Source organism: Thunnus maccoyii, chromosome 19 (genome assembly GCF_910596095.1).
Source record: "Thunnus maccoyii chromosome 19, fThuMac1.1, whole genome shotgun sequence".
In the NCBI taxonomy this organism is placed as follows: Eukaryota; Metazoa; Chordata; class Actinopteri; order Scombriformes; family Scombridae; genus Thunnus; species Thunnus maccoyii.
This window is the reverse complement of record NC_056551.1, coordinates 16,894,170-16,920,258: the sequence shown is the minus strand read 5'-3', so window position 1 is coordinate 16,920,258 and position 26,089 is coordinate 16,894,170. Positions and strand designations below refer to the sequence as shown.

Below are 26,089 nucleotides of genomic sequence, written 5' to 3'. Positions count from 1 at the left end.
AAGTTCTACATTAATGCAATGATTCTATTGTAAAACAAAACAAAAAAAAGCCCCAAAAGTGATTGGCAAGTCTTTAGTAATGTGATTGAAGACACTGAACGTTTCTCTCACTCTTTCAGAATACACTTACTGTAACAATAAACCAATCAGGAGGGCTTCTTTGACAAATAAATAAAGACAGAAAAGCTAACACACAGACGTCACATCACTTTTTATCTTTAACAACACACGTGCTTTTTAGGCTACATGTTTAAGTGATTTGTTGTCCCGCACAGTGTGAGCACAGATGGATGTGTGAGGAGCCGAAAGATGTCATTCTCAATACACCTGTGCTGCCGCCTCCTGGACGGACGCGACTCCTTTGCAGCGACTGTACTATAAGTGAACGGACAGCTTATGAGCCCCACTCAAAGCGAGAGAACCACACACAAGGAGCGGGATGGCGAGGATATTACTGCTGCACCTCCGCGTCCTTCTCATGGGGCTCCTATTAACGCGAACCCTGACAGTCCGGGCAAACAGAGGGGCGACATCCCCGGACGAAGAGCGGGACAAAGAAAGCGACGCTGAGACGCCGTGTGAGGTTAAAACCGTTACCGTCTCGACCCTTCCCGTACTACGGGAGAACGAGTTCAGCTTCACCGGCGGAGCCTCGGGGAGCTTGATCGGAGGAGGGAGTGCTGCTGGAGCAGGTGGTGCTGGTGGAGGAGGAACTGGAGGAGGAACTGGCGGAGGAGGAGGAGGAGCAGGAGGAGGGGGGGAATCCCGACTCCTATTATTCGTTAGGACAGACCTACCTGGGCGAATTTCCGTAATGGATGATCTTGACAACACAGCTCTCCCGTACTTCACACTCGGTAAGAACTGCTGTGATACTGTGTTTCCCCTCCATGATGGTAACCAGTCAACTGCACGTTTGTGCGCATAGGGACCATGCACACTGGTAGGCTGTCCTCACTTAGAGCTACATTCCCAAATCATGCATTCATACACGTAGCTACTCCCTAGCGTTTAATCAGCTTTCCTGTTTCCATTACGTTGTTTGGATTCCATGGCAACTAATTTACTTGTCTAGCAATACAGGTAAATCCTAAATATAGGGTTTAATTTTCCCTTGCTTAACTTAAAAACTGCCGCTCACCTATGGAAAACAAACTAAGTACCACTCATTTTTAAGTGACATTCTTTCCTTTCTTCTCTCTCCTTCTCCTTCATACTCTGTCTATATATCTGTCTGGCTTTCCTATTTTGTGGTTAAATATGATTATGATTTTAAATTTCATGCGTAACCTAAGTATGGTGTCCCAATCAAGGAATGCAATTTGGCCCTGCAAATATGCATGAAATTGGTATTTTATTCTCACTTGAGCACATAATTCATAGCACACATGCATTGCCGGTGGTATAAGTTTCACTGAATTAAAAAAAAAATACTTTGCTAGAGTTTGCATCATTGTCAAAAATAAGGGAAAACACATCCCCCTTTTTTTGTGTTTAGTCACACATGCCAAGATAAGTGAGTGAATCAGGACAGCACAACACTGGTGTTTGACAGGTCATCTGAGGTTCTCTGTGAAAGCCATTCACTTTAAAACAGTCTTGGGCATAGCATCACTGATTGGATAATCATAAAGGACATATTAGGGGGAAAGTGTCTCTGCCGTCAACCAAAAAAACAAAACAAACAGAAAACTTGCTTTGTAAGAGAAGCAGACTAGCAGACTATGCGTGAAGGGAACTTGTTTACCTTGCTTCCTCCATATTTTTCACTTATGTCATAGAGCCATGTTAAAGATGGATGCTCTTACTGTATACTTGCACCTTTGGTGTGTGAGCCAAGCAGCTGTTTTTTTATGATTGTGTATTGATAGAAGTGCATGGCACACAGCAAACATTACTGGGTGCTACACAGTAATGTTTGTTAAACGCAAAAATGACCCACATAGGATGGAGTGAAAGACCATCATTTCTTTAGATTGTTTTGGCTTTATTGGACAGGGGATAGTGAAGAGGCAGACAAGAAACAAGGGGAGAGAGAGAGAGAGATGGGTATTATATGCAACAAAGGTCTCTGGCTGGAATTGAACCATGGACGTCACGGTCATGTGGCATGCGCAGTAACCATTTGGCTACCAGGATGCTCTGAAAGGCTGTTATTTCAAAACGCTGTATGTTTTCCAGCTCCTAATCAGTTCAGGGCAACTGGATTGGCTCAGTATGACAGGAAACCTGTCACATGGCAAATACAAAGATGCAGGACCTAGTGGAGACAATCCATGAAAATCTCTCATTACTACAGTTTTTAGACTATGCCTTGCTTTTTTTTCTCTTTCCCCGGTCTCGATTTCATTCTCTCTATGAAAAGTAGTGCCGACTAAACTGGCTGCTTGAAGCAAAGGCAGGCATGCCGGCTGAGGGCTGGAGCATTAAGCTAGTAAATCACTTTCTATTCTCATTAAGGACAGCCGTTGACTGGTGAGAAAGGCCTCTCTGTCCTCCCAGTCAGCCAGCTAGCAAATTTGCTGCTTTACCCTTCCAGTGCATGACTGCATGCTGTGGACGGAGGAGGAGAAAAAGAGGTTTTAATAGTAGTACAAATCAAACACCCATGTGCAGTGTGTGCTTTGCAGAGGTTTAGATAACAAATTGTTGAAAATAGGGGAAAAATGGTCAAGCAGCAGTGGGCAATGTAATAAAAAATCACCAGTTACATTGGCTTTTAACAAGGCTTTTGAAACATTTTTTGCTGAATAGAGAGACAGGATTTACATTGAGGACAGTATGTACATAAATAAATTGCTTCACTGTAAACAGCAGATTTATCAAGTCCTTGAGAGAATTGGAAGCATGCGGTTGACTGGAATTTATGGCATTAAACAGAATTTCAGTTCAAATTCAGTATTCAACACCATAAAACATTAGATCATCTTGACGGCTTTCCTCTTGATGAATGTACAGTATTTGTGGCTGAGTTCCTCCTGTGAAATGAAATGTTGTAGTTGACATAAAAATACACAGTGCTGCTGATTTACTAAAACAAAATGAGCAAGTAGAATTTTATAGAGTCATATTTTATTGTCAGAATTGCATTTGTTGCATGAATATTCTGCCTTATCATTTTCTCTCTCCTATTAAAATGGTGGGTTTTGATGCTCCAGGATGCTACTAAAGCTTATGCCTTACATACCACACACACACACACACACACACACACACACACAACAGTATATGGGCTTAAGTATGAGCGTTTGTCAATTTTTATGTATTCTTTTATTTATGCTTCAATACTCACTAAGCATTATGTGGGAGTGTATAACATGTAGACAGTATCAGACTGAGGCAACCACCCACCAGTTGTTCTGAAGCTTCCATAAAGCTGTTAGCATCAGCTCCTGTGACAAAACAGACAACTCTAACAGCAGAACAAATACTGCCTCCAATTATGTAATGTGAATAAAAGCACAGAAAATTGCAGCAAATAATGTGAACAAGTTATTGAAAAGGATTTAAAGTCGTTAGTAACTGAAAATTGAATCTAGAAACCAGAGAACAAACATATTGAATCCTTAATTGCCCTAGCATTGTTAGTATCTCATTACACTTCAGTCACCTGCATCCTTTTTTTTTCTTTACTTGGTAAAGGGCATATTTACCTTTCAGGTTTAAAAATAAGTTTATACTGTTTCTTCGCAACCCATACATTACATTATGTCACCTTCATCACAGCAGCTGCATTTATCTCCTTTCATAGCAATATTCTCTGACTTTTCTTTTCTTTCTTTTACAATATTGAAAATGGCACCACAGAGATTTCAAAATGCTGGGGCATACCTTATTAGCCAAATGCCACTAAACCATAAAGAGCACTGTCTAGCATCTGCTTCTTCGATACTGTCAGACATCCGATTGTTTTTTTGAACCAACGTCAGAGGTTAGGGAAGGGGGGAAAAGGACAGCAAGTCTCCTTCCTGCTGTGGCCTGCCTGCTCAGCTTTGATTTATTACCATAAGTGTCATGGAGAATGGATGAGCAGAAAGGGCAAGGCAAAGGGGATGTACTATGCTCCTTCCCCTTCCCCCTTTCCTGTTTTGTTTTCTTGATCCTTTCCTTAAATTAATGATAATAAAGAAAACTGTGAGATATATCAATTCATTATATAGGCACACAGGCAAAAGACCTTTGGTAAAATGGTGCATTGGATTTGCTGATATGTTGCATTATATTTTGTGAGGGTGCATTCTGGCATACTGAAGAAGATTTTCTATTACATATGTAAGCCGCATTTAAGGAATTAAGTTTCCAACTATGCAGCTACAGGGCTTTCCTGAAGGGTAACAATAGCTCTACACCATCAAACTTTACTGTTGTGCCGTCATTTCACTTGAAAAAGAGGGTGGTGATACACATTTTCATGCATTTGTTTTTTCTATACTGTATAATGTACAAAATATGTTGGTAATACAAGTTTACAGCATCATACTTAGAAATTCTAGGGAGAGAATTGTGCTGCTATGGTTTGTCACACTAGATCATTTTCTTTGCTCATTTTAAGTGATGTGTTGGGACTTTGTGGTCGAAATCGATATGTTTAACAACATGGCTGACTTTGTAAACACCTCATTACTAGTTCACCTTTTTGAAAACCTTCAGGCATTTAAAGCAGGATCGAAAAACATTCAAATGTTTCCCTGTCCTTTATCTTCTCTGTCCTTAGTATAGAACTAAATCTTGACACTTTTCATTTTCCGCCACATCTCATTCTTTTTTTGCGCATCTTATCGAACTCTGGCATGTCAACCAGCCTTTTCCTCTCTTTCCGTCTCCCCTCTCTGCCTCGCTGTATCTTTCTGAGCAGGAGTTACAGCAAACCCTGCTTGCGTAGAGATGAGAGATTAAAAGCAACAGTGGTAAAGTGAAAAAAAAAAAAAAAAGAATGGCTGCACTAGAGCACTCTGTTCCCTGTGGCACATAACATGTACACACTGCACTACATCTCAATTTTATGTCAGGGGTTGATCTTAGCACTGCAGGACAAGCAGTGAATAGGGGGCAAAGGTCAACAGGAAAGATGGAAGTTATTACATGATGTGGAGCTTATGTGGAGGTGTGAGTTTTCCTCTGGCGTGAGCTTTCATAAGGACTTTTAAAAATTTGTCATAGCACTTACCTTAGTATGGTTTTGAATGGAGTGTAGTTAGAAATACTACAGACAAGCTCATCCCAATATAAACTTTATGGAGACCACAGAAAATAGGATCCATGGTGGAGCTTGCACAGGCCATCAAATGGTCTATTCATCATCATTTGACCTGCTATAATAGACCTAGAGTAGGCTGTCTTTTTAAGAGGAATGCTCTACTACTGAATTCTATTCCTAACCACACTTTGTACATGTTATGCCCTACCACAGTGTTTTTTCAGTCTCATGTCTTTTGGCATGTTTATACACAGCAAAATGGCAGGTTTATGACAAAAAAGAAGCTCAGCATGTGGCTTTGATCTTTGCACACAGTGTGTTGGCACCTTGCCTGCTATTAGTCAGAAATGTGTGTATGTATGTATATCACTTTGTTTCCAGTTATTCTATTTTTATTATAATTAATGTTTTACATTTTGTTGCGAAGAACTTAAGTCGTGTCTGCTCCCAATGTGATTTGTTAGCTGCTCCATCGGTTGTAGATGTAATTAAATGAGCAGATATAGTGCAAACATGAAAATAACACACAAACACATTTATAAAAATATGCATTGAAAATGTAGATTTTTATACCTCATACCAAGTGTGCACAAAGTTCACAGGCACAAGCTAAATGTGACATGGTTAAGTGCAATTGAAAAATAAGATGAAAGACAGAAACAAAATACCGAGCGGCGAATTCACAAAGAATGGAGTGCAGCTGCTGATAGCACCATGAATTGTGCATCACTTGCAACTGCTATCTGCCCCGTCTCAAGGTCCGATTCACAAAAGATATTGTGCTAATGATATTACAGCACAAACACACCCATAAAGTTTTGCAGCTGAGTGCAATTTTCCCTTGTTTTGCATCTGATTGCAGTTATCCATGTGGCAAAGTATACATGTAAATGTATAAATTTTCAGATCGCGAGCTAGCTTCATGTCCTGACCAATAAGGTGCAGAGGCAATCTTCAACACACAGGCAAGGAATTAAACGTGACAGAAACTGTATCTGGGATTTAATATCCCAGTCAGTCCACACAGCTACAGTAATACATTTATATCCATCAATTTTCAACTTTTTTTAAGACTAGATGCTTTTGACATTTGATGATCATTGATATACCACTGTTTTCCATGGTTTACACTTGCACAGGCACAACTTGCGTTTTGACACAAGATATGTGACAAATGAAAGTAAAAAACAACATAAAGTGTCTTAGTGAAGTGTTGCGTCACCACAAGTCTGTAGAATATTTTCAAAGGCAAAGATTGTACAAATCTAACTGTACTGGAGGGATGAACACTCTTCTTCCAAAACATTTTCCCTCATTTAGTTTTGGTGATGACGATGGAGAGCACTGTCTAACATATTGGTCCAAAATCTCCCATATTGTAGGTGTTTTATTGGGTTGAGATGTGGTGTCTGTGAAGGCCACAGCATATGATTCACATTTCCATACTCATCTAACCATTCAGTGACCCCTTGTGTCTTGTATGGAAGCATCTGCATTCATTATGTTCCTCATCTTATTGATTCAGGTTCTTCCTTTCATTTGTCTGTACATGCATTTATACATCTATTTATGGCTGACTGTGGAAGTGAAAATCAGCTTTGCTGCTTTGACACAGAGAGTGCATACGCACGATTCTGCCTTTGTGCATTCACACTTTTAGTCTTGAACCTACACATATTTTTTATGCTTTTACGGTTAAACCTCTACAGTCATAATGAGCATACGGGTATTTGCTTGAAACACCACATGAAATAGCTTTGTGAATGCATTAAATGCTGTGTGTTTGTATTCTCAGCAACTGAGAAACATGCGCCTTTCTTTTACAGGGATCAGGCTTTCAGAAAACAAAGAACAGATTGTGATTGTGATTGTGTCACCTCACCCCATTGGGGACACTCAATTGACAGGCAGAGAGTAAAGAATCATGCTCATTTAGCTAAACGGTGACAAAGTGATGGTGAGGAAAGGATGAATGAATTGCAGTCGATGACCCGTGCTGGTTGCTCTCGTTTGCAGAAACTGTATTTTGTAATGCTCTGTTTTACCACCAGTGTCTCTAGTCCTACTTTGTGGCAGTGGTGGACAGCCTTGATCTCAAGATAACCATTTGATCATTACCATTGCTGAGAGGCACACTGTAGTTATCTGACAGAATGAACAAAGAAGTTTATTTAAATATCCCTAATGAATGCACTGAGCTTTTCTTGCCTTTTTTCTTCTGATTTATGCAAAGCAAAAACATGCACAGTTGTTCATATATTTTGTCTCATTAATTGGCACACAGGATCAAAGATAAAATTTGGCAAATGCATGTATGCCAAAATTCAATAGCTCCTGGTTTGTTTTGTTTTTTTAAAAAAATCTTTGTTTACCTTGTATGTTTAAAATGATTTAACTATAAAAATATGATCTTTTGGTGGATTTACTGTAGCAGGATGAATAAAAAACACAGCTAGATCCTAGTAAAGTGTATACCTATATACAAAAAAATGATATATGAGCCCTGTTTACTGATGTATCAAACAAATTAGGTTGTCTGTTTTTACATTACTGATGAAACTCTATAAGATACGATGTAATGGTCAATCTGAGCATCAGGATCAGCTCAAAGTGGCAGCAGCTAAAGGCAGATTCTCACCTCATGTCCACACAAGCTTCACACAAGAACAGAAGTCATCGTATAATCTTTTATAAGGAATTTACCTGAATCAACTGATTGAGAAAAATGCAGACCTGCCATCCTTGAACAAAGTCTTGGAGTACTGCCTTACGCCAAAAAAAAATTCAGCTCATGTACATGTGTGCAGCCAAAAACAGACATAACACATAGTATATTTTTTGATAGCCAACTCATTTATTAATGTCAAAAATCTAAGTTTGGACTGTGTACTTGGAAATAAAAACTGAACCATTTACAATATCTCAATATAAACTCTGGCTGGAAAAGGTTTAATGAATTAAACTCTGACTGTAAGCATGACCTTGAGGGAAAAATTAATTTCTGACTGAGCATGCACCTGAAAATAAAGTGACTCATTTACAGTAGCTTAATATAAAGTCTGGCAGTAAAAGGTTTAAAGAATAAATAAATCAAACAATTAAAATCAAAATTCGAACTGTGTATCTGAAAATAAAAACTGAACCATTAATGGTAGCTCAATATAAACTCTGGCAGGAAAGGTTTAAAGAATTAAATTCTGACTGTAAGCATGACCTTGAAAAATATAATTTCTGACTGAGCATGCACCTGAAAATAAAGTGACCCATTTAGGTCTGGCAGTAAAAGGTTTAACAAATAAATAAATAAAACAATTAAATAAATGGGCAAACTAATAGCAGCACAATCAATGAAACAGGTTTTTCTCAGTTTGAAAAAAATAATGACATTCACTCTTCACTCCACTTCCAATATACACCTGACACATGGGTTTCAGTTTGTCAGTTTTACTTGACACTAACACACACAGGTGTTAGTTACAGTTGCATTCTGTAGCTTGGCCTCATGAGTGGCAGACTTGGCTTTTCTAAGCAAGATGTCACTAAAACTCTCCATGTGAGACACACAGTCTTTGGCAGCCATCATGGCCTTTCTGGTCACAATAGAATTTAGCATGTCAGTGCTAAGGCTGGCACAATACTGGGTTTTGTTTTTGGTCACCAACCTGAAGTCTCTTTCACAGTCTGCATTACTGTGGAAAATGACAAGGACACCCTACATGACGGTAGAAAGGTTTTCAAAAAGTTTTCCTCCTGTTGCCATCAAACCCAGTTCTCTCCAAACATCATCAGCCCTCTTGGAAAGGATACCATCATCCAAGCTTGTGGATTGAAACAGATGGAACCCCTCTTCAACACCATCCACTGTGACCTCCTTGGGCAAGAGACAAGGGAACCTGTCCATGAAATACCTCAGAGAAAAGAATGTGGCTGTTTGGCATCTATTCATGTCTGAGAATGCTGCATGTTGCAGCAGTTCATCCCCATAAGGAAACTTGGAGACCATGTAATCTGCTGCTATTGTGAGGTAGTTCCTCACATCACTGAAGAATCCTCCTAGCTGAAGGTTACCCTGGCTCTCAATGAATACATGTGTCTTGTAGCCAATGGATAAGTCCTCGTCAGTCAGCTGGTATTCTCTGTTTCTGTGAAGAGCAGGCTTACATCCTCTTTTAACCTCATCCATCATTTTGACAGCATGTTCAGCTTTGCAGAAGGCAAGCAGAATTTTTTTTTTAAGCTGCAGCTCTAATGTCAGAAGTAAAGTTTGGATGCAAGGTTCCTCCTTCTGAAGAGTTTGGTTTGCAGTTTCAAACAGGGAATGGCCCGTTTCAAAAAGGGAGCATAAAGCTTTGATTGTGGATCAGTGAAGAACTTGTAAACCTCTGGTTTTGTTGTCTCTCTCTTCCTCGTTTCTGTTTTCTCTGCCTTCTCTTGAGAGAATTTCTTCTGTTACCCACCTCTGTTTGCTGAAAGACAAATGCATTCAGGTCAAACACGAGGGCCTGGTGTCTCCAGCTGATTTTAGTTGTGTGGGGTTGGATGGTCAGAGCCTGTTACCATCTGCTGACTTGCTGCTTGATTGTATTATGGTATTGGAGATTCTTGTCTTAGAAAAACTGGAGGATAACTTCTCGGTCTTCAGGTCAGCTAGCTTGTTGTTCACACTCCATTGTAGAGGACAACTTAATCGCACATCAGCATTGCACCGAATTGTGATGTCATGCAGCACAGTTTTTCTCTTGCTGCTCTTGTCGAGGTAGTAGTATATTGTGATAAGCTGGTCTTCAATGCCAACACGTAGTGTGCCTTTTCAGCAGCTAAGTGCATGAGGTTGCATGCACAACTGACTAAGTAGTTATGGGGATTATTATTACGAATGCTGCATCCCCCACCCGCCACCTCCCCCCAAAAAACAAAAAACTGTATCAGTGGTCTTGGCAGGTGCCATGAAGGGCACCAGTGCATTTGATAGGGACGCTGGGAGCATGTTAACTGCAGCTCGTTCTGGCGCATGGTGAAATTGGCTTGTTATATTATATATTGGCACCCCCCATTAGATGGTGCCCTAAGTGGTTGCCTGGGTCACCTATAGCTAGGACTACGCCTGCTGTTACCAACCATTTTAACCATTAGCATTTACATAAGACTGCTATGGCTTTGAAAGCTTTCAGAGGTTCAGTGACAAGCCATGGGAGTATCAACAGTACTGTTATGCCTCTTTCTATGTAAACTGCAACCGGCAGCCTGCATTCATTTAGACATTAAGATCAAAAATAAAAAGCAAGCTAAACCTTTTCATAAGCTTGTAAGAATTTGGTTGCAATATTCTGCCTCTTTGATGGATTTCCGCTGAGCTTTGTCACAGTACTCACCATATAATGTAGCACATCTGCCTTGTTATCTTTGTAACTTTCATTGTAAATTTCTTGTTTTATGCGGATGCTATACTGAATGTCCAAAACAACTTATCTTGAATTGTAAAGTTGAACTAGCATCAAAGAATGGCCTGGTTGGTGTATCTAACAAGAGAGAATGTCACAAGCTGATTCCCAAAAGATTCATAAATTTTCTACATGTATACTATAGAGGAGCTTTCTAGTGTGTGCACTGAATGCATAATGTGACACTGATTTATAAAGGCAATTCCATTTAGTTGCTCTTTTTGCTCCTTGGGCGCCTCTAGTGTGTCCCCCACCACATAATAGAAAGCCCCATGTGACAAAAACTGTGTAATGTATTTGCTCTCTTAGTAAAATACCTTTTATAATGTGAGCCAGACATTAGTGGCACAGGGAGTTCAGGTGAAATCCATCAACTTGCACAGAATATCTTTAAAACCAAGCATGATATGTAGACATGTTGAATATTTTACAAAGTTCAAATTTGCCTACAGATCCCTGAATGAATAAACGACAGCAAAATAGAAGGGCATTTGCCATAAAAAGGTTAATTGTATAAAGACACAGCATGGAATTCAACTTTTAAAAACAAGGATAAATCAAGGTTTTCATCACATTGCTGAATGCATTAACAAATGGGCAACAATTTGCAATCATTTGAATTTAACAGAATTTTACTGAAACTGCAAAAAAAGGAGGCTGTGCTTCAAAAGGATGAAGTTCAGCAAGTTGAATATTTTTTCTCTCCTACTTCAATCAGAATGTGATATTTTTCTCCCCTTTCATTTTGAGTATCGATCATCACATAAACATATTGATATCGAATGTTTTCAGTAAGAAGGAATTGCTTTATGTTTAATGAACGTAAATATGTATTTTGAGCAAAACTGAAAGTAAGAAATATTGCAAATATTTATATAGGACAGAAATTATACATTTTCACACAGGTACATTTCACACACAGGCAGGGAAAAATGACTCAAATGAACACATTGGATTCACTTCATTGCTATTTTGGTCAGTTGACATAATGTGTTTAGCTTAGGTTCGGTTGAAAATGGAATATTTATCAAATTGTCATGTTTTGTTATTGCATAAATAAACTAAAAAAAGATAAATGGCTATTAATTTTAATTTTGTCAAATTAATTCTAGTACTCATTGGAGTTGAAAAAAATAACATTTTGGTATTACTCATTCCTACAATATGACAGTAAGTAAGCTAACTACTCTGCTTAAGACCTGTAGCATAGTCTGGTTGGAAAAATAGTTTTAGGTCACGGTAGGGATTCTGACTAATCAGATGACATGAATGAACACAAAAGTGTAGTACTAAGTCCATCTTTGTCTGTCTAAACCAAATAAACATGAGCAGAGAAAAGACAGCAGACATAGCAGAGGATAGCAGGCTTGCAATTATGTGTATGGAATGGACGTTGTTTGCTCCTCGAGGCAGTGTGAGCTCAGATTAGAATTTCTGCTTGCAGTTCATCCTCATATGAAAGCTATCAGTGAGCTCAAGAGCAGGTGGATTTTCCTTTTGCCTTGGCAGTGCTCTTACTCGTGTGCAAGTTCCTACTTATCTTGCAGGAGTTGTAATGGAAATGCTGCATACCTACCTGCTGAGACTGAGCCAGTTGGTTGCACACTGCTCTGTGCCAACTCTCTGTGTGACACAAGAAAAGTAGCTTTTGACCAATGGTAGTGCTGCTTACATCTTATAGAATCCTCCATAAAAGCTGCTGTAATATTTTTTTAACCGTTTATGGAATTTGCTAACTTTTTTTTGTGATTTTGTGCCATTTTCAAGTAGAATTAATTTAGTGTGAATCAAAGGATCAGTCAGTCTCCAGTACAAACAATTTATTTACAAAGTCCTTTTTCTCTTTGGCATTCACTCCTTGCCACTAACAGAAATGACAACAAAGACCAATCCAATCTTTCTGGATTAAAAGGAATAAAGTGAAATAGAAAACAGAGCACTGCCAAAAATAGACTGTTAAGTGCTTTACTCCATTCTGTAGCTTCATTTGTCCTGTCTATTCCCCTCTCCAGTTTTAGCAGTGTTTTATGTTCTGTGTTTATGTTTTTTCCACTTATACATGATTTTTGGGGGGTGATTTTGATGTCACAAAGCGTTCTTTTCCCTAAGGGAAATGAAATTGCTCTGAAATGTATATTTATTCTTTGAGCAAGCGCATGGGTTGGTACATCAAATTGCCATCTGCAAAACAGAACATTTGCCTCTCAACTCTGCTATAATTAAGACTAGCGAAGAAGATGGAAGTGAAACTGTCAGTGAAATATATGGTTTACCCAGAGTCTGGCACGCTGGAATTCACTTGCGCCCCCATCTCTGGCTTCAAACAGACCAAACTGCCTGTAAATGTCCTCCTACTGGTTGACAGGTTAGATTTCCAGATCAAAGACAGGATGAAAGCCTGGTTTCATTCTGTTTATGGGCTCCGGTTGCTCTCTCACCCTCTTGTCCTTGCTTTTCTCGTTCACTCTCCATATTGTTGCAACTTCTGCTTTTATTCTGAACTTCTCCAACTCCTTTTTCCCCTCTGCTAACAGAATACTGTGCTCTATGTTATAATAGCTTTATGAAAAGTTTTTTAAAATTTATTTAATGGTTCCTATTCCAACAAAATGTGTTTTTTTTAATCAATTTGTCTTTTTTTTTCTTTCTCTGCAGTCTTACAGTATATGCAGGGGAGTATGTCTTGTGTTTATAGAACCAGTTGTGTATTAGTTCATCATCATCATGGCAATGTGGTTAAACAGTCTAGACTAACCTAGTTAATAGAATTATTGAAATCACATAGGGGTCTTATTTTGCAAACATGAAAAGCACTGTGTGTGTTTGAAAGAGGAAAAGGAGAGTCATTGTTCATATAAGCTGGTCACAATGATGTTTAAGACCCATAAAATTTGATTCCCACCAGAATTTGCTCTGCACCTTGGAAACGAGCCAGCGCTGCACAGCTCACTACCATCGTATCCCTATGGTTCCTACAAAAGATTTTAAACCTTTTATCTATGCTGGTATGTTTGTACCTATTTGCATTGCCTCCAAGCAGTGCAATCTCCAAGATTTGCTTTCAGATAAAGAATGTGCACTATTAATCCCTCCACCCTCTCCCCCCTCCCCCCTACTGATGGGTTCCCTCCCACATTTTTTTCTGTTTCATTTTTTTATGCTCCATCATGCACATTTGTCCAAGTTCCTGGTGGAGTTGGCTTTATCTGCAGAGGGACACATGTTCTAAGTCTTCTTTTTCTTTCCAGTTGTCAGTCTGGATAATATCGCCCCATGATTTCAAACAAAACCAAGACATTTTCCCCACTCTGAGTAGTCAGTAAGATGTGACAAAATATTCTGTATGACCTCAGGTACTGTAGATTAGGTTGTACTCAACCATTGTTGATTTGGTAGATAATGGCAGCATTGTACAGGTTTTTACAAAGGAAATCTATTTTGAGAGCCACACAGAGAATCATATGCAGTAATTAAGAATTGTGTTATTTGGAAGTGGTGCCATACATAATAACATGTCCTTGAGATTCTTTTTTTTCTTGTCACAGTTTTCAACTAAATTGTTGTTTTTCGTGGCTCATGGAGACATAATATGTAATCATTGAACATACTGAAGGATAGGTGTCATGCTGTGTGCTGTGCAGGTTTTTAAATGATGAAGTGTGATATGTTCCCATGTCATTATTATCAAACTCCCTACTTTCTCTTTACTATTTCAGAATAACTTGTCATCTTGTCTTTCAAACATCACCAGTGAAACTGAACAGAGGTGTTTTCAGCACAGCTATGCACTTCTGATAAGCCTTTGGGGAAAATAGCATTTTACCCCACATATTGTATGCTTATCCAGAGGAAGCGCATTGGTATGTCGTGGCTGTATCGCTGTCTCCACCATTCACAGGAACAGCACACTGTGTGCATTTTTTCAGGTATTTTGTCTGGCTCTGGATTAGCTCTGATCTAACAGCAATTACCCTTAGAAGTGTAACACAGTAGAACATGCTCTCCTGAGGTCACCTACAGGTTATGTGTCTTTAGACTGGTTAAGAGCATTGTCAAGGTGAGCAGTGCAAGCACACATGGATTTGCAGCCCTTTATTTTGTGTCAGTTTTGTGGTTATTTATCTACTACACTGTGGGATATTCATACATATTTACGGGATTGTCCATCAGCTCCACAAAGAGTGTACTGTTTGTGAAGCTGTGCAAATTAACACTGATTTGATTAAGACTGTACACAAATATCATCTAAGTTATGCAGTCATGCATAGACCAAATGGTGATAAAACAGGTGTTGAAAGCTTACACAAACAGGCTCCTCCTCCCATCTGCTTCACAGTGTTACACATTCACAGGGAGAATGAAAAACACATGTAGCATGTCTGTTTTTAATGTTAATATCACGACTTCTAAATAAATAAATCACACATCAAGCAAACAGGGAGACAGACAGTGAGGTCTGTAGCCAATTTTTAGAGGCATCACGGTATCTGCAGTCCAAAGGAAGGAAACATATCCAAGGTTTCTCCTTCAGAGGCAGCTAGAGATTTTCTACTCACTCTAGTTCTGAAAAAAGTGGGGCTCCAACCTGTTCTGGAAATTTTGTTTTCTCAGTGGTCACAATCAGTGTGTTTACATGAACTTAAGTTGGGTTATAGTTGGCTTTCTCCAGTAAGCTGATTTCTTAACTGTAACATAAAGGAGAAACCTGGTTACTAATTTCCCCAGATAGATTTCTCCTGGAGAATGCAGATTTCTCTGCTGTGTTTCTAATCAGCTTTTTACAAGTACGCATGCCCATGACAGATGATTGGAGACATGGAAAGGAGAGGTCATTACATGGAAAAATGTGTCCTCGTATTCACATTCCATTCAAAGTCCGACTAAAACTGCTGCTAATGCAAAGCAGCCTGTAGAAATCCAATATCAGTCATTTTCCACCGCTGAACATGTGAGTATTTGTTAAATTCAAACACTTTCTTGCTGTGAGGAAAAGCTTCACTCTGTCTCTCTGTCTGCCTGTCCTCTCATCTTGCTGTTCTGTCAGCCTGCTCCGACAGACACACACATACACAAAAAAATAAATAAATAAAAATAAATGAATAAAATTGCAACATCTTCTATCACCAATACTGTTAAAATCAGTAAGCCACGCTTCTAAAATAAGGTAGCGGGTATAGGGGGAGAAATCTGGTTACTGATCTGCTGCCTATAAGTAACCAGGTTACTGCAGTGCATGTAAACATGCTCCCTGATTACCAATGTAACCTAATTTCTCTGAATAACCTGATTACTTAAGTGCATGTAAACACATTGACCGAGGAACAGGTGTCTGGGGGTAAAGCATTTACTGCCCTAGAAAGCAGATAACAATCAAGAATGAAAGGATAGAAGCAACTGAAGTTGCAACCAAATAGGTAAGTTCCAATTTTCCTCAGCAACAGCATTTTATCTTCACGATTAATGGAAATAATCAACAGATACATTGAAAATAATCATTGGTTCCAGTCACTAGTGCCTTGGTTCACATTACTGTAAATCTTCCAAGAAACCAATAACTGTTGAGGACTGATGCTACTGTATGTGACTACTGGCTCTTTTGCTAAAATGTTTTCACATCTCTGTGTGTATAAGATCCCCAACGGCAGCAACTTATCCATGTGTGATGGTTAGTACACTGATTTGCTTCTGATAACCACTGCCAGAGGGTGAAGAAGATATACTGCAGCTACTTTTGTCATACACTCTATGCTCTATCTTCATTCCTGCTTGAAGCTTTGAAATCACAACTTTGACGATTACCTTAACTGACAATTAGAGTTAAATGAGAAGGGTGCTAAGGGTGCTAACACTGTAACTCACTCAATGGGACTAGCACGATATCCCTGCTGGTGGGTCTCACATTTAATTAAGAAAAACATTTCTTGTGTAATTTCTTTTTGCACATTCTATTGTAAAATCCCTTTATCTGCAATGAGATGAATAAAATGCACTCAATGAAGTCACACCATTTAAGCTGAATTAAATTGTGAACCTGAGCTACAGCCCACAAGAAAGGAGGCAACTTGATGTGGAAGTCAGTTCTCACTCTCTGGACTGTTTAAACTTAAGGATCATGTAATGGTAGATTTATTAGAATTGTATGTATGTGGACATTGTTAAAATGTCCATTTTCCAGTTCCACTCAAATATCAGAATTTTATAGTTCAGTTTATAAAATGTTTATTCTTAAAAATGATAAAATTGAATAGAATATACAACTTACTGTAAGGATTCTATATAAATATTATGGGATCTTGTAACTGCTAATGGAAATCTGTAATGATTGTAATCAATGCCCCAGCCTGTGATCATTGGTTAAAACTAGGTACTGTAAATGCAGCTCAAGGTAGGGCAAATGATTACCGAAGGCATGACTGACCTCAGTCATCCAGCACACAGAAACATGTAATTACAGGATTGGATAAAGGCTATTATTTATTCAAGCATGATCAGCATTATACATGTGAACAAGCCACTATACTATCATAAAGACAGTGCTATAAGGGAATTTAATTGTGATCAGTTTTGTTTTTAGTAGATATTCTTTGTAAGTGTGCAATTAAGGTATAGTGTGCTTGAGCATGCTTAAGCATAAACTATATTTTTTTGTAATGTGGATAGGCATTAATAGCAAAAAGCATACTGGACCGTTCATACCTGTGGCCAACTGTCATATGTGTTGATGCCACTACTACCTAAATAGATGTATTAAATTGAAAAGAAACCATATTTAGTCCCATGTCTAATATGTTTCTAAAGTTTACCTATAGTTTGGGTTTTTTTAGGAAAATAAATAGTATGAGGAAACTAGACAGATCATCATATGTTGCTGTGTCTGCGGTGTGCCTTCTACTCATTAGTTCTACAGTGAGATCACCGTTCCGTAACATGACCGCAATCAGGACAAATGCACTATTAACTCTGTAATGAGACAGCTCAACAAACAGAATTAATGGGTCCATTCAAAATGGCACTCTCTAGCCATCAACACTGAGTTAGGCTTGTAACTATGGGTGTCAGAATCAGGGAGCATACTCTGCCTTAGCTGAAATGCAGACACATATTTGCAAATTGATTTTGTTGTTTTAACATCCAAACTTTGCACTACACCAACTAGAACTTAAACACTGGTTAATATTGATCATTTTAATACTTCAGAAACTTGGCCTCAGGTGTGAAATGTTCCTAAAATTGTCAGTTTGCACAAAAAACATTTTTGGCGTCAGATAAGTTGTAATTTGGTGCATATTTTAATGAATCTCAGTCCCTTTTAATTTATAGGTTTATCAGGAACCTTAATTAGCTATGAGTCTCTTTGCTGATTTTCAAGCTGAACCCTTAATTGTAACGTGAGGACATGAAAAAATCCCAAATGCATTGAGTAGCAGGTATGATCAGTGTATGATGCATGGTGTAGCAATGTATGATCCCATGCAACATTCTCACCTCAGTAGTAGTGGTACTGTGCAGTATGTTTGCAAGGTTTTTTTTGTCTTGCTAAGGGGACTGCACATGTTGTTTCCAGCTAACTTTAGTAAAATACATCAAATGGCAAAATGTAAAAATATCTGTCTAATATCGGATATGGTCCCTTACAAAGTACCAAAATGTAATAAGATTAAATAAAAAATAAATAAATCAAAACAATAGTACAACAACAAATTCACAACCACAGAGTTACAGTACATATTGCTTTGGTTTTTAAAATCCAATAAGCCCTGATGTTGGTTAGAAATCTGTCCTGGAATGTATGTCTACTGTAATGTATACTATAAACAGTATAAACACAAGTTGCATAAAAGTTCTAGTTTGATTTAGTATTAGGCAAAGTACTTTTAATACAAACATTAGGACAATGATGGCAATGATGACAAGAAATAAAAAGTTTGCAGCATTTTTCACAACAGAATCTAAACACTTATTTATTTCACATGTTATATTCTCTTTTATTTGGCATTTTTGTCTATACTTTTGCCTTGTTGGATACTGTCAAAGCCAGATGATCCAACATTAATAAACTCTCTGACAACCCAGTGATGGATTCATTCCTTAGCACTTTGACTATTACATCCACTGATCTAATGGGATTTGCCAGACTGACTATTATGATGAAGTAGGCAAATGATTGTCAGGATGTTGCCACTCATCAGTCATATTAATTGCATTTATATGTCATTATTACAGTCTCCTAATGGATGAAAGCTGCTTGCAGGCGGGCCCTTTCCTCCTTAACCTAATTGAGTTTGAGCCAATGTTTTTGTCTCCCAGTGTTGCAACTTGAGTGCTGTGTTTTCTGTTGTCTCCATGAAAACCGTTGCTTCCTTTGACTACTTAATGCTATTTTGTCAGTGGATTTGAACAGGCTTCTTAGTTTCCAACCTATTGATCCAGCGAGTGTTAAAGGTTACATGGCTTAAGAAAGTCAACATCTAATATACAGGGATCAAAACAAACATATTTTTAGTGCATTGATTTTCTTACACTGCGGTGATGCCTCTCAGACTGAAAAAAAGGAAGAAGGCTGCTTGCTTTTCATTCTTTTTATGTCATTTCCAGTTATACTGAGCCAACAATGAGTTACCAGACATATTTAGGAGCATAATGATAAATTGATGAGAAAGCCACAGTGAAGAATTTGAAGCATTCTTTAAAGGTCAACATAAATTATTGCAAGACAGTCTGAGAGATGGTACGGATGCAAAAAATAATCAGATCCAAGATGTAATGTACTTAATCACAAAAACAATACAGCATGTCGTTTATGTTAAGTAAATATTATCTGAGTCTTGAACTGTATTTCAAGGTTTTTAATCTTCATACAGCGCACACCTTTAATTGCTCAATATGCCATTGTGTCATTCAAAATGGCTAGTTCATGGTTACATTGCAGGTACGCTGCTCAGTTTGCTTGACTGGCAGAAGCTATTTGATTAGTCATGAGCCTATATCCCTGCTAAAGTCAGACAGATTCCTAATGATGTGTTGTGTGGTTTTATGGACTCTTCCCATGAGTATTGGAGAGGCTTGTGTAATAAGCTGTCACTGAGGCACAGTCACCCATTAGAAGCCACTCATAAATGTCCATATTTCTTCCAGATGTAGAGGTGAGTGTGCCTCAATCATGTCACGATCATGACATTTCCTAGCAGTTTGTTTGGCTTGCAAACAATTAACCCTTCAAGTCAAAGGAGTTTGTCAGAATGTGATGTGCTGGAAATATCTTAGATGCAGAGGTACTGTAAAAAAAACAAATTAAAATGTTATTTACTTCTGACAGTTCTGCATTTGCTGGTTTTGCAAAGTTCTGTCATAAGACAATGCCGTCAGAAAGCCCCTTTCAAGACTTGACAGCACTGAGAGTTTCAGAGAGGTTTTCATTTATTGTCTTGGACTTTTGAGAGTTGAAAGATTGACAGTATATACGCATAGACGTTCTTTGGTCCTTATTTGAACCACAAGTTTGTTTATGTTCACATCTTCAAATGGTTTAGCCAATTCCTCATTCATGATGACTGACTCTCATTTAAAAGTAAACAATCAATTTAGCTGGCAAGCCCTGTGTTGCTGTCTGCTTAATGACTTTCCACCCAGAGGAGTACCTGCTTCCTGTTTTAAGTAGGTAGATGGAAGAATGGCAAGATAGATAGAAATTTCTATTTGCAAGGCCTTCACTAGATAATGCATGCACTTCCTCTCGGTAATATGGTCAATCAGAAATGAAATTAAAAATTTAAAACGTGGTAAAATCCAGGAAAATGAGGTAAACAGTTAACAGGTGGCTGAAATGAAGCTGTGCTCCTGCCATTTACAAGGTTTACAAGGCACTGATTACAATAACACTGAGATTACAACATGCCCCACATTCTGTAACTGAGCCATGAATGTGCTTCTAGTGACTGTCAAAGCTCCACTGACGCGGACACACAGAGTCTGACAGTTGCTCCTCATGGCTGGTTAGTTCTGACTACCCCAGCTCTACTTTGCTACATGGCCACAAAGCCATACCTTGCACAGTCGTCCCCCCCCCCCCCCCCCACACACACACACACTGTTGCAGTTTTTAAATATGCTGGCAGAATTTGAGGGTATAGTTAACCTTTAAGTGAGTCGTATTGTCTTGACTACACCACTATCAGTTTGAATCAAATGGAAATGTAATTCATCTAGACAGCTGTGAGTTAGACCATGCCAGTTTTTCTGCCTTCTCAGAATTTGTATGTCTCTCCATCACTTGGCTCCTTGATTACGTCTGCATATATTTTTTGTCTCTTTTCGTCTTTTTTTCTTGATGTTCTTGAATTTTGAATCAGTAGCACTTTCTTTACTTTCTTCATATTTTTGTCTCCTCTGTTGCGTCCTACGTTTCTTTCTTGCTTCTGTCTCTCTGGAAATGTAAAAAAAAACCTCAGTTTAAAAAATCTGACAGTGCATCAAGCAGTACTCAAACTTGCGTTGTGTTACTTACAGCAGTTGAGGATTCACAGTATACTGTGGTGTTTGCAACCAAGATAACAGGAACTATCAAGCTTCATTATTGAAATCTGAAGCATCAACAAACTAATGTTACATAAACAGGAGGCTTAAAACAACCTTGATATGAACATTTTTTGCTTCACTTAAAGGACCAGTGTGTAGGATTTTGTGGGATCTAGTGGTGAGGTTGCAGATATCAACCAACTGAATACCCCTGGCCCTCACCCCTCCCTTTCAAGTGTGTAAGAGAACCTACGGTGGCCTCAAAACTCATGAAAAACAAGAAAGACCCTCTCTATAACCTTTGTTTGGTTTGTCCATTCTAGGCTTCTGTAGAAACATGGCAGTGCAACATGGCAGGCTCTGTGGAAGAGGACCCTCTCTCTATGTAGATATAAAGGGCTCATTCTAAGCTAACGAAAACACAATGATTCTTAGTTTCAGGTGATTATACAATAATTAAAATTGTAAATGGAAAATGGACTGCATTTATATAGTGCTTTTCTAGTCTACCAAGAACTTCACACACACATTCATACAGTGATGGCAGAGGCTGCCATGCAAGGTGCCAACCTGCTCATCAGGAGCGATATAGCGCTTTTTATCCAAAGTGCTTTGCAATGTTTCCAATGCTCAGTCACCCATTCACACACACACTCACAAATTTGGGGTTCAGTTTCTTGCCCAAGGACACTTTGACATGTGGACTAGAGGAGATGAGGATCGAACCACCGACCTTCTGATAAATGGACGACCCACTCTACCTCCTCCTACCTCCTGCCAATAGATCCCCCTAAATTTTACACACTGGCCCTTTAAAGGCTAATAGTTATAAAATTACAGTACATCATAGTCTTTAATTACTTGATTATTATTTGATGTATCACATTGCAGACTGTCCATACTCTGAACTCTTGTCTGTTGGATGAAAGCGGCCCCGGTCTGCCTGCTAGCTTCAGCGCTAAGGGTTTGTTATTTTTTTTAACACCCACATAACATGCGCAACTGGTGGTTTGATACTTGCACCATGTTAACAACACAGTGGTCTCAGTGCTCATACAGGGCTACAATGTTCTAGCAGAAAAGAAAATGAGCATTCCTAGAATCTACAACAGTGGTAGGAAGGTAGTCTGGGCCCACTAACAGCTGTAAAGCGATGCCTAAATGTTCAAAGGGGACTGTATGAATGCTAATTCCAAATTTAAGAAGTGGGTAAAAGATGTTTATGTGCGTTTAGCCTCCACTATAGCTCTGATTAGTGGGCTTTATTCAAGTGGCAACCACAGCTGGATGTGGCAGCCAGTGTGGAAAACAAGCAAAATATGTAATCTTTTTGTTGCCATCATGCAGTGAAAATTGTTGCACTCCTTTGCAAGAAAACATTATTTTTGGTGTAATGTGCACAAAATTTTGGCCCTGTATTAGTCTCTTTTTTTTCTATTTTGACAGCTACAAATACTGGGAGAGGTATATGCCCACAATATATGATATAATAAAAACTAATAGTAAAACTCCGCTCCACTGTAAGTTCTGGTATTTAGTGTCTCTTCATGTTGAACAGCATTGGCGGTAAAATATTTTCATAAATTACAGAATTCAGAATAGCAAAAACAGGACAATATATTTTCCATTCTTTGAATCAGCCTGCATTTATTTAGCTTGTGAAACTAAGGGAACATTTTGTCATCTTTTCTGTATTTGAACAATGCATTTAAATGACTGTAAAATCATGACAGTGTTATCAATCTGTGATTATTTTATGGAATGAAAAGCAGAACATCCAAAGTCAAGAGTCATTTCCATCAAACCTGCTTTTTTATTAATGGCTGCTGAGGTGTTGATTAGACTTGTGTCGCAGGTGTAATTGGTTGTTTACATGGACCGTGTCTGATATCACCCTCTATAGTGTACTATATTTACTCAGACAGTAAATATAGTACACTATAGAGTGTCTGCACTATAGACTATACTGAGTGTCTGATTTCTGAGTGTTAAATAGATGCACAAAGTCCCACAATGAATCAAAAAAGTAGGGTTTATGGCATGTACAGTACACTACTGTACTTTCTGCTAACAATCACACAATTTATGATGGAGTGAGTTCAGACATAGCTTTTAGTTGTGTATGATAGATCATTGTGGCTGTAGCATCCAAAACAGGAGTCTTGTAAAAACTGTTTGATGATCATTTGCTTTTTATCTAATTTGTGGCAGGATACAGTTGCTATTTATTGGCTATTAGTTGTGCCTATTCCTATTTATATACAGTATATGCATCCTTTCCATTATATTCACATGTGGGCAAAAAGCAGAGAAGTATCTGTTTTGTTAGCCTCTATACTGTATAAATATGAGACTGCTGTTGGTCCTGACTAACTACCACGCTCTGCCAAGCTCCACGTATACATTTGTAATGCCAGGTTTTCTGTATGTAACAGCTTTCCTTTCACACTCTACATGGCTCAGGGGCTGCTGCATAATTTAGTGGTCTGAGTGGTGACCTCATCCAAGAATTGACAAGGAGCATTTATTATACTCTTATTTATTTATTTATTTTCATATTTGTGTGGCCTGTGGGAGCTGAAGACTTTGTTCCTTAATCCACATTTTCATAAAAGATGATTGATGACATCCAACAAAGACTCAGGAAAAAAAAAAACGTCTGTTTGTGTCTCTTTATTCCACCTCCCCTTGAGATGTACCTTCCCTCTGATATGTAAAAGGCTCCCAGAGGAGCGTTTTCTGTCTATAATGTATTCATTTAACTCATGGTTTCTCAAGGGATCCTGCAAGGCATTTCTTTTGTTGAAATAATTCCAGGTTGAAAACTAATTCTGGCTACCTTTCAAATGACCATAGCGAAATGAAATGAAATATTAGAACATCAATTTAGCCCTTTTAATGTGCATTGACAATGCAAGACTCATGTTTTTCAGCACTGGACAGTTCTGCTAACACATTTCATTTCAGCTCTGCTAAGCCTCCCTGTCTCAAACCATTTAAACACAGGACTTCTCTAACTCACTCCAGCAGATGCAGTTTCAGCACTGGAGAGCCCCTTTACTACAGAGAAATAGGAAAGAGAAATTGCTCCAAGTCAGCACTTCTGACTGAACAGCTCGTGTTTAACTTTGCAATAATGCCACAATTATATTGTCAGGAGAAACAGACAAAAACCAAGAAGAATCTAATGAGAATGAAACTTTGTTTACCATAGTTGCATCTCATATTATACAGCTCATTTTATGAGATTCACATTGATTATTTGATGTAGAACAGGAAGTGCTCTAAGAGACTGTGTTAAGTTATGTGGCTTTTTTTTACAGATTGAGATACCCGTGCTTAATGGTCAGTTCACCAAAGTCGCTATAGTTTCTGCTTTATCTATGTTTATTTGCTCAACTTTTGAGAGATTTTCTGATATTTCTGCCACCACCCAACTACGATGGAAGTGAATTAAATTTTGTTTACAGTGCTCAAAACATTGAAAATATAATGTCTGCATTGGAGCTACCAAAGAAATAGTTCTAGATCTAGACATTGCTTTTTAGATTTTGAAATGTACTTTTTGTGCTTCGGGCAGCACAAACAGATTCCATTCGCCTCAATTCTTTGTTTGTGATTTGGTTGAACTGGCCCTTTAAGCTGTTCCCATTCAGAGGATTTTGGCCATGCTTTTGCTTGCGCTCAGGTTTATTTAAAACCTTGGCTTCTTTGTCCTTACCATCATGAAATTGGGCCATGGACTATTTACTATGTCATGGTTTTAGTATATTTATCTCTCTCTTACTCTCTCTGTCTCTGTCTCTCTCTTTCACTCTCTCTCACACACACACACACACACACACGTTAATGTATATAAAATCTGCATTAACGTCAAAGAAAATTATTTTCTAGAGTCAAATAGCTATTAGTCGGTGTGTATTACATTTGTTTCATTGTGCCATTTAAAATATTTTATTGATTTAATTTAGTGATTAGTCTTTTTTATTTACTGCTTTTTGCACATTCTGATATACAGTATATGTGACAGCTAATGCAGTAGATGTAGCACCTGTCTTCCAGATGGAGTGCACTGTTATCTGGAGTATCATGTGAGGCATTTAATTTCACTCTGAAAACCATTGCTCAAAAGACACATTATCTAATGACTGAAGCCTTCATCATGTGGAGCATCTGAATACACTGAGTATATATTATCGCTAATGCATATTTAATCATCTTCTTCAGCCCTCTCTCTGTGCAGCCCAACAATGACTATGATGATCCTGCAATAATGTGGCACATAAATAGCAGGAAACATTATGATTCCTTAATTGTAGAGATTTGTTTGTGTTTTGTATGAGTGTTGGGCCTCAAAACCATTACAACTTGAATATCCTACACTGTATATATAATGCATTTGGTGTTTAAAATGCAGATAGCTTTACATCTGGAAACCTTCTGCAACTCCTAATGTACTGTAGGGCTTAAGATATTTAATAGAACGAGCATACTTCAAATTAGATTCTACCCTGTGGACCTTACTTGACATCAACTTTCATTGCCTACATTATACAGCATGAAGGAGGAAGTTTAACTAACATTCTTGTGTGCATTTCCACTTTTTTTTTTGGAGACATCTTGGAGGTGGTAACACAGAGTACAGAAGGAGAGGGACACAGCCAAAAATCACTGGAGCAAAAGTGAGGATGACCCAAGTGGTCAACATCCACTTAAGTGGACTGCCAGGCACTTGACAAAATGTTCGAGCACAATATCTACATACATTTTAAAATCAGTAATACACAAAGGCCAGCAAATGTTAGGGCCGATTAAAAAAAAAGTTGTTAACTCAGTCCAAAGTTATTTTTCATCGCTGCAAAAAATACTTTCAGACGCACATTTATCTTACCTTGAGCTATATTTCCAAAGGCATGCCTTGGAGGCATTTATCATA

General features: G+C 38.3%; 1 protein-coding gene across 1 annotated transcript in view; it reads left to right on the top strand.

Annotated features, from left to right (window-relative positions):
- The first annotated feature begins 205 nt into the window (after positions 1–205).
- Positions 206–26,089, top strand: part of LOC121885546 (astrotactin-2-like) — a 287,798-nt gene continuing 261,914 nt past the window's right edge. The window contains exon 1 of the mRNA XM_042395105.1: positions 206–857. Within this exon, the coding sequence (XP_042251039.1) occupies positions 440–857 (418 nt within the window). The 5' untranslated portion in view covers positions 206–439. The remainder of the gene's footprint in view (positions 858–26,089) is intronic.